Consider the following 10,367-nt stretch of genomic DNA (forward strand, 5'->3'; position numbering starts at 1 on the left):
ATTAAGGAACAATACATCTTTCTAGGAATAAGGAGCCTATAAGGATACATGTTGCCTCTTAGGGACACTGCCACCTAAACCTATTTGGATACACATATAGCCCAGGATAACATGTAAAATATAGTAAAAAATAGAGAAATAGAAAGTCAAAGTGGTGATGAAATGACCTAATTTGTAAAGTAGTGGCCCATCCTTGATTGTTTGCATCAAATTCTCTATTCCTATATTTTTAAAAGGAATTTCCTTAACATCTTCTTCAACTTTTCACTAAAACAAGAAAAAGATGAAAATGATACTTTGAATAGTGAAGGCAAGAACTATTTAGGAGGTAAGTTTTCTAAAGGAGGTAAGCATTCTAATGGTCAAATTACTTTTATTTCCTTTTATTCCATTAACATTTTTTTTTGCTAAATCATTCATATCTTGAGCTAGAGAGCTTCAATTTTCACATTATTTCTTACACCAAGATCATGATTCAACTCCCTATCTCTCCAAATCCTCTATAATATGTTTTGAGTTCACCTCACACCTCATTAATAGCATTTTTATTCAAGTTTGCATTCATAGTTTGTCATACTAAACATGATACCCTATTTCACTATCCTATCTAGCAAGCTGAAACACGGGGGCATATAGCTACCCACAAATTTCATCACTCTTAGTAAGTCTTAGGTGGTTTATGGTTTTCAACTGACAATTTTTTTTTTTCCAAATGCGGTTCTTAATCTTCTATTGCAAGTATTACTATACTGGGTGCTTCATTCAATAAGCTTGGAATATCCTTTTACATTTATTATTTATGTACTTTAGCATGCATATGCATGCAGTTTTGTACACCACCAAAGTGTGGGCTAACTATACAATTATAAATTCTAAGCATCTATTTGGGTATAAACTTTCATGATTATTTAGCTCCCACCTTAGTGTGTTTTTATCTTACCATGCATACTGGGACTTCATGTTGCATATAATGAACACCTAAATTCAAATACGAGTCTTATGCTAATTCAATTTTATCAAAAATCAACATAGGTCCACATTTCTAGATGTGCTCCTTATAATTTCACCAAATTCAAGCAATTATTTAATCACATAAGCCCTATGTCACCATATGTGCCCTTTGTATTTTGTCCCAACCCTGTAATTATTCGTGCTTTAGAATTTGGCATCCATGATCCATTTATTATTTCTCTATGGCTTCTAGAGGCAAATTCGGGCTAAAAGGATTGATCCATTGGATTCTCCATGTTACCCATTGAATTCGTAGATTGCAAACCCCAAATCAACTAACTTGAGACTTAGAAACTAAATTCTTGTAATGCCACAAACCTTTATTTTCCACACGTAGCCTTTATTTAAAAGATAAAAGCATTCAAGTTTCACTTGGTTTCCAACTGAGGCTTCATACTAATTATGGACTATTGACTAATAATCTAAAAACTATTTATAAAAAGACCTATATATCCTTGCTATTAGCATTGCTTTGAACTCAGATTAATAATTATATAATCAACAAATATGTAATCAGTTGTAAAGAAGTGATTTGCAATAATTATGTAATCAATTATAAATAGCTATTTTAATGTTTTTTTATTTTTTTAGGGACAACCTATTAATTGCCTTACCTTAATCTATGTATTTACAAACCATCTACCCCTAATAAAAACTTAGGATATTGAAAGAAACACACCCATTAAACCTATGATTAAAAAGCAAACCAACATTTGGAAATAATTTTCTCCACTTTTACACCCTACATGATGAAACATGCCTATGAAAGAAATGTGAATTGTACCTAGCGAATAATTGAAGGAGCACTAATGTTGGGGTCAACCAAGCACTTCAACCATGGACGACTCTCCAAATTAAGAGTAATGCCCTCTCTAATCACTCAAAAGCCATTTGTCCACTTGCCATTTGGGTTTCCAAAAGACAGACAAAAGGCCACATCAACGCTGAATAATATACTCTTGTTCAAAACCTATTCATTTCTACAGCTCTGCCATGGCTCAATTTCAATCTATCTCTTTCTCCAAAGTCAACGGTTTCTCTGGTTAAATATTAGTATCCTATATGGTCGGTCCTCTGCTGTTTTGGAATGATAAATAGAGAGAGGAGCAGTCAATCTTCTCATTCCCATCATTTGAGTCAGTTCATCCATTACGGGAATCCCTCTCTCTTTCTGTTTTCTGCAAAAGTTTAAAGCGTTCAGTTTTGTTTGTGATTGAAACCATGGGAGATGTATTGAGGGCGTTTGTTTTTTTGTCATGGGTGCTCTTCATTTCTTGTTTTGTTACTTCAGCCATGGCGGGCGTTCAATTCTCTACCCTGCCCAGAACCCTGGTGCTCACATCAGACATCAGTAGCAAGGATTCTTCAGCTTCCAATGGTAAAATTCTTCCGTTTCTTTCTTTGTTTCCACTGTTTTTTTAATGGAATTTGTATATGATAATGGTTTGTCTGATTAAGGATTTCATGCCATTCATAAAGTATTTTGTGTTATCTTACATGGGATATGGGTACAAGCTTTTAGACTGAAACCCATTTAGGGATTGAGCAGTATGGATGTTCTTGAGCTCTATCTCTTTGGATTGAGTAGTATGGGTGTCTTTAGTTTAACCATAGAATATGGTTTGTATGTCTTGTTTGTAGTGCATATCTCATTTGGAGTATATTTAGGTGTTTCTTTGTGGATTTTGAGTATACTTGAATTTGCTTATAGGAAATTTGCACTTTTTAAAAGGAGATCACGGGTTCATATTATGAAGGTAGGGGTATTTATGAGTAATGCGTACAATGGAGTTGGCTTTTAGAGAACTTGAAAAATAGGTCACAAGTTCAAATGGTCAAGAAATAGAGTATGAATTATGTCTCATTTGTAGTACACTAAGGTGTCTTTTTATAGAATATGAGTACGCTTGAATTGATCTTAGAGATTTAGTACTCTTATAAAAGAGGCCACGTGTTCAATTCTAAAGGAAGCAGGATATGTATGCATAGTTTGTCGTACAATTAGGTGCCTCGTGAAATACAAGTCACTTAAATTGACGTACTGATAGAGAACTTGTACTCTTGAAACATAGGTCACAATCTCAAAACTTAAAGGCACAGGGCATATACACAATGTTTGTAGCAGACTTGGGTACTTCTCCATAGAGTATTCATACAATCGAATTGGGTTGAGAATATGTACTCTTGAGAAAAATTGTAAAGGAACACGGCCTCGTTTATCTCTTCTTGGAGTATGGGTATATACTTAAATTGGCCTATAGAAAACTTTATTCTTAAAAAAGAGGTAAGTCATATCAACAAAGAAGTAGGGTATGTATTCTCAATTGTAACACAATTAGGCGCATCTTTGGGGCAACCTCACATTACTAGATCACCCATAAATTGTAGACTATAAAAGAATCCATTTCCATTTCTACATCTATAACTTATGTTTTCTTCGATTTGTATGTATGTTTTGACAGTTGCAAAGGCGGGTGAAGATGAGCTGGTGGTCACATGGAGGCTGAACGACTCATTGGCAGGAGGGCAGGTGGATTCAAGTTACAAGAGCGTGAAGGTGAAGCTGTGCTTTGCACCAGTGAGTCAAGTGGAGAGGGGCTGGAGAAAGACCAACGACGACCTGAAGAAGGACAAGACCTGCCAGTTTGAAATCACAGACCAGCCTTACACTTCCACTTCTAACAACACGGTCATATGGACGGTTAAAAAAGACGTGCCGGGGGCTACTTACTTTGTGAGGGCTTATGCACTCGATGCCTCTGGATCACAAGTGGCTTATGGTCAGACCACCAATAAAAATAAGACCACCAATTTGTTTGTGGTGGAGCCAATCACGGGGAGACACGCGTCCCTGGACATTGCGGCCGGCATATTTTCTGCCTTTTCTGTTGTCTCACTCTTTGGTTTCTTTGCTGCCGAGAAACTGAGAGCCAAGAAATGTTAGAGATATATGCTACTTAAAAAGTTTTCTCATATATGGAGCAATGCACTAGCAGGGTCTGTTTAGCCTTGTTTTATGAAGGCTATAAAATGTATTTTGTTTCATTAAAAATGTAATTCTTATCAATAGGTTTGTTTATGATCTATATATGTAATTGGATTTGCTTTCTTCAATTCAAAAGGTGATCTTATATTGAGTTAAAGTGGTAATTTATGTTCTTATAATTGTTAATGTTAATGAGAAGTTGAAGTTATTATGCATTGGAAGATCTATTATGGGTAAAGGTAAAAAAAAGGTTGTTAAATTGTCTTCACTAATTCTTAATAATAAATTTCATTTCAACTATTTCAAAAATTGTTGTCATATTAGTAGCGCTATTGGTACCAACAAAGTTATACTACTCCTCCAAAAATCATTGAAAATTCTAACTAATGAGATTCAAGTGAGTAACTACTGATCCATAAGAAATTTATTAATAAGTGAGCTTTTAGTTAATAATTTGGAAATTAGAGTGAGCAAGGAATGAACCATAATTGAAACATAAGCTGCAACTTGATATTCTCCTCAATTAGTATCCACTTAGTTAAAAAATGTTATGCAACTTTATTTGAGTATTAATAATATATTTCTATACTCTCCCTTCTTTCATTTGTTTGTTCATTCTATCTTGCTTTTTTTTCCTCTATTTCCTAATTTTAGTTTAGAAGTTTTAATTTTTAATTTTTAATTTTTCTTTCTTTTGATCTCTTTCTTTCTCTGCCTCCTATTGTGCGCTCCTCCTCCCCTTCTCTCCTTTTTATTCTGCTTGGCTTGGCTAGTCTACATACATTTTACATCCTTCTCTCATCCTGATGATGGATCACACTCCTCGTGTTGTGTGTTCCTCCTCCCCTTTTTATTCTGCTTGGCTTGGCTAGTCTGCATACATTTTACATCCTTCTCTCATCCTGATGATGGATCACACTCCTCATGTTGTGTGCTCCTCCTCCCCTTCTCTCCTTTTTATTCTGCTTGGCTTGGCTAGTATGCATACATTTTACATCCTTCTCTCATCCTGATGATGGATCACACTCCTCGTGTTGTGTGCTCCTCCTCCCCTTCTCTCCTTTTTATTCTGCTTGGCTTGGCTAGTCTGCATACATTTTACATCCTTCTCTCATCCTAATGATGGATCACAGAGTGTGATCCGAAACATTGATGATTTAAAAAACTTACACAATCAAATCCAGAAGCAACATCATCATTTATTTGAGTATTTGTACATATATATTAGTGAGAAAATATATAGAAGAATACGTATTATAGATAATATGTACAAATTTGTGGTAGAGACAGTTAAAAAATAATCTCAGACATCACTTCAAAATGATCATTTGTGACTTTAATAATATTCATCATAACTACCAAGAAAGTAGAACAATGTTTATACTATCTTAAATCATATAAAACTTTTAATATTTTTAAAAAAAGTCAATGACCTTAAAATATCTTGATAAAATTAAAATGATAATCTTACAATTATTGAGAAAAAGAACAATAATTACACGCTCTTAAATCATAGAAAACTTTTTAATTTTTAAAAAAAAATATCCCTAAGATATATTCACAAAATAAAATGAGAAGCTTAACTGCATCCTTCCCTAGTCAAACCTTAGCATCAATCAATATCAACAATATTAAAAATTGGCAAGATTTGAAACCTAGAGGAAAACATTAAAATCTGCCTTTTTTCAGAAACAACAGCGAGCGGATGCTCATTTTATCAATTTTAATGCGAGAATTGATGCTGAAGTAAAGATAAAAGGTGGTCATGACTAGTCAAATCAGAAAATTCCAGGATTCTATCCAGCATTATAATATCAGAACTCGATTTGTATATTGCATATGGAATTTGTTCTCTGTACGGAGATTTTTGAAATGGGAATTCGAGAATATATATATGTATATATAAAATACTCAAAGATATATTAAGGTCTTTAATGTGAAGTTTCAAATAGATAGAGAGATGCCAGAGTAATATTTTTCCAAAAAAACAGGCCCATCAGTCTTATTAAAACTTTGCATATTCTATGCTTCTTTTTCTTTAGAAAAATACAAAATAAAATAATTTTTGTTTGAGAAGAATAATTATTTTTTCACTTATTTTAAGAAACTTCAATACAATTTTTTTTATAAAAGTATTTCATAGTAAGTTATTTTCGTGTGGTGAAAAATAAATAAGTTGTATAAAAGTATACAACAATTTTAAGATAGCTAAAAATCAATTTATTTTGTTCTACTTTTCAAATTGGCGTAAGTGGTCAAATTGCATGTGGAGATTCCTTCTTTTCTTAACAAGGTTGATTCCTAAGAGGCTTGTGCTTAAATAAACACATACACGAAGCTTTGCAAGAGTAGGGCCTAGTGCACCCTATAAAGTGACCTTGGAGATTTTAGAAGTCAACTCTTCATTCCTGTGGGGAAGAAGATGAAGAAGAAAAAATCTCAAAAAAAAAGCATTACTAGGGAGGTGACTCGCTTAAGCTTTTGCAACTCTTTACAAATTCATGACTATTTTGCAACATTTTGTGAATATGTGACTAAACTTTTACAGAATCGCAAAACCTTTTGTTCCAAAGATACATTGCATTTAGGGTTGAATATGATGGTGGTAAGGATCCATCTAAAAGTAGATATAGCTTTGTGAATGTGAGGCTCTCCTGATAAATGGACATGGTGTAAGAAATGTATCCTTGAATGGAACCCAAAGAAGAGACACTCAAGAGTTCCCTTGTCTTCAACAAAAAAATAACTCCAATAAAGTCAATGAAACATGGGTCAATGAGTTTGACTCAAAAATAACACAGTTAAATCCTGATAGCAATATCACAACTCCAATAGAGGTTAAATACAAGAAGCCACATTTAGCTAACTTTCCATTCGAAGATGCAACCTATAATTGGTGCATTTCATCTTTTTGTTTTCGAGAAAAAAGAAAGAGCAAGATAGATCATAATTCATCTATTCTCAGGATAACTAGAGGGTGTAGATACCAACACAAGTAAATTGAGTTTCCAAAGCAATGAAATTCAACTCAAAATACATTGATTAAAAGAACAACAATAACACATGCCCAATCTCCATATTTTATTAAGAGAAAAAATGTTGAAGCTAGAAAACAAACCACATATTATAAATGTTACAAAGTACACCCTAGAATGATAAACCATGACTTGAGGGCTAGGGATGACTCCTTAATAATGCAAAAACCTAATCTTATGGATTGATCTATGTATGCATGGATATCTCATTTTCTTAACAATGCAAACTATGGGGTTTAATTAACTACTTCCCTTTGGATCATGCAAAAAATATGTTTCCCACAATTTTGTCATGAATTTTCGAAGGTCTCTTTGTTATGAGGTTTCCATTATTAGTCCTTTTCCTAGTATTCAATGCAAGTTGTCTTTCCTTTTAGCCCTTCTATACTTTTCATTTCCTTATTTTATCATTGTATCATCCTAAATTAGAAGCACGTCAATTTAGTGATGGTTTTGCGCCTCTTTAGTGTATTTTCATTTACACTTGCACACTATACACACTTGTCTCAATTTCCCTCTCTCTTTCCTAGGTGAATTTTGACATAAGATTCGACACATCCTCCTTTTTCCATTTCTTTCTTGTACAAAATGCCAAGTACGACCTAATCCCTATGGGTCCTCCTCACCTCTCTTATTTCAACCTCTTTTTTGTTCTTAAATCATTGCTTCCTGCTTATCTATGCAACAAAACTTGGTCAAAATTATGTAGTTGAGATCTTGAGGAACCCACATCCCCAAAAAAATCAAGGGTGGGGGACATGGTCCTCGTAATACCCACCCCTAGTTTGCAAAAATTGAGAGCATCTAGAGCCAAACCAGACCTCACCATTATGTTCGAAACGTTGATTTGGTGAATTGACTATAGATTCACCTATGTTGGGCCATAGTCAAAATTGAGGCAACATTTTTTTTGCAAATCAACAACCCAAAGGCCCAATTAATAGAATTGGTATGATCATTTCAGATCTGTACGTTTAATTTTTAAATTTACATTTTTTTGTTTGCATCTCTGCTATGTTTTCCTGATGTGCATTATTTTCCAAATTTTTTTTTGGCCATTAGGCCAGTAGGAGAGATTTTTGCAGGTGAAAATTGAAGCTTGTTGGTGCAAATCAAATATTTGCATCACATTCAAAAGGTCAAAAAAAACCCCAAATCATATTTTGTTTCATCCAAATCAGACATCTAAGGCAAAATCTAGAGCCATTTGATTTTTGCAAGCATGATGAGAGCGATTTAGGAAAAATAATAATAGAGGTGATTTTGAAGTAGCAATATCTCCCTCATATGGACTCCTTTTTGCGAGCAATTTTTTTTTTGTTTTGGGGTAGAATTTCATGATCTACACATTGGTGCAAGTGGTTTGAGATCTATGTTCATGAAGTTTTCTGCAACTCTCAAATCCCAAATTTTACCACTTCAAAGGCTTAGTATGAGCTCATCTAAACACATAATTAGGTACTATTTTTTTTTAAAGTGCATTTTTTTTGTTTACTTTCCAAATCTGAAATTGTGGATCCTTAGGTACAATAGTTGCAAGAGGTCTCTTTATCAATTGAGGAGACATATTGTTCTTTGAAACAAGTTCTACATCCATCCTTGTTAGATTTGCACTCATTCTTTTCAACAATCTTGGAAGGGGCGACCATTAGCATCGACACAGGGATAATTGAGTAGGTTTTAGGGACATCATTCATCATTGAGATTATTTCTACACACAGGGGAAGCATCTCACCTATACCTCTGCCATTGTTTCCACCAAAGGGGAGGAACATCATTCAGTAGTCATGGATCAACTTCTACATTGGAGCATTTCTCACTGTTCGGCACACTACATTTAGGGGGGGACTACCTTGTCTCCTTCTTCTTCTCTTTTGTGGGGGGGACTTTTTCCTCTTATGGGGTTTTGTCCTTCTTCTCTCTTGTATATACTTGATGTATGTTGTAATGGGGGGGTCTTGATTACTCCATCGATCCATGCATCTTGTCTTTTCATCTATCTTTTTGGGGGAGGGCTTTTCCCATGTGGTTTTCCCTCTTTTTCCACTTTATGAGAGATTGCATTCCATTATGTACATGGGTACCTAACATGGTGTACTAGTCAGGACCCATTATGCATTTCATCCTAATTTTTGTAAGCTTAAGGGCATTCCCCTAAGTTGCACTTAAGGGGGGGTGTTGGTGTAAATACATATTTAATATTCACACTTTAGTAAAGTTTACTTAGGTTAATGCATTATTTTAATATTTATTTATTAGTCACCTAGAAGTATGCATACTCTTGTGAGTTGTCATGTTGAAAACATAGGAGTTCGCACCTCTTTTTTTGCACATGGTGTCTACAACATCTCCACTGGAGAAACACCTTGTCATGCTTATCCTCTCATCTATAATGAAGGATAAGACATGTGATTAGTTGTCATGCTTATCTTATCTCCTGGTTCCTTCTAGACCCATTCTAGATGCATCTTGAGAGGCCTTTATATATAGGCACTCCTAGTGTGTATGTACATAGAGTGATGTATGAGGACATGCTTTGATATATTGATCATACTCTTTTTTGGTCTATAGTTGTGCTTGTGTTTGAGTTCCTTGATCTTGGGTGAACTTTGCCCTAAGGACAATTCTTATATGGTATTAGAGCTTGGAGAATCTCTCTTCACATACCCATTCGAGACCATTGTTACTTTAGCACCTTGGCCCAGATTCAGAGTATTGTAGAAATTGGGAGCATTTAGAGCCAAAGCAAACCTCACCATTAAGTCCAAAATGTCAATTTAGTGAATTGACTATAAATTCGCCTATGTTGGGCCATAATCAAAATTGAGGCAACATTTTTTGGCAAACTGACAACCCAAAGGCTCGATTTGCAGAATTGGTATGATCATTTCAGATCTGTACATTTAATTTCTAGATCTACATCTCTACTTTTTTTTTTGGATCTACATTATTTTTTTGAAATTTTTTTGGCCATCAAGCGAGTAGGAGAGACTTTTGCAGGTGGAGATTGAAGCTTGCTAGTGCAAATCAGATATTTGCATCACATTCAAAAGGTCAAAAACCCCCCAAATCATATTTTGTTCCATCTAAATCAGACATCTAAGGTAAAATCTAGAGCCATTTGGATTTTGGAGGTGCGACAACAACGATTAAGGAAAAATAATTAGATGTGATTTTCAAACAACTATATCTCTCTCATATGAACTCCTTTTTGCAAGCAATTTTTTTTTTTTTTTGGGTAGAATTTTATGATCTACACATTGGTACAGGTGGTTTGAGATCTCTATTCTTGAATTTTTCTACAACTCACAAATTTCAATTTTTGCCACTTCAAA

General features: G+C 34.4%; 1 protein-coding gene across 1 annotated transcript; it reads left to right on the forward strand.

Annotated features, from left to right (window-relative positions):
* The first annotated feature begins 2,085 nt into the window (after positions 1 to 2,085).
* Positions 2,086 to 4,090, forward strand: LOC149563712 (high-affinity nitrate transporter 3.2-like). The gene is made up of 2 exons (XM_089826851.1): positions 2,086 to 2,389; positions 3,474 to 4,090. The coding sequence occupies exons 1-2, from the start codon at positions 2,233 to 2,235 to the stop codon at positions 3,953 to 3,955; spliced, it is 639 nt and encodes a 212-aa protein (XP_089682977.1). The 5' UTR covers positions 2,086 to 2,232; the 3' UTR covers positions 3,956 to 4,090.
* Positions 4,091 to 10,367: the final 6,277 nt, after the last annotated feature.

Source organism: Cupressus sempervirens, chromosome 4, assembly GCF_028749045.1.
Source record: "Cupressus sempervirens isolate cs-2001-9-10 chromosome 4, ASM2874904v1, whole genome shotgun sequence".
Taxonomy (NCBI): domain Eukaryota; kingdom Viridiplantae; phylum Streptophyta; class Pinopsida; order Cupressales; family Cupressaceae; genus Cupressus; species Cupressus sempervirens.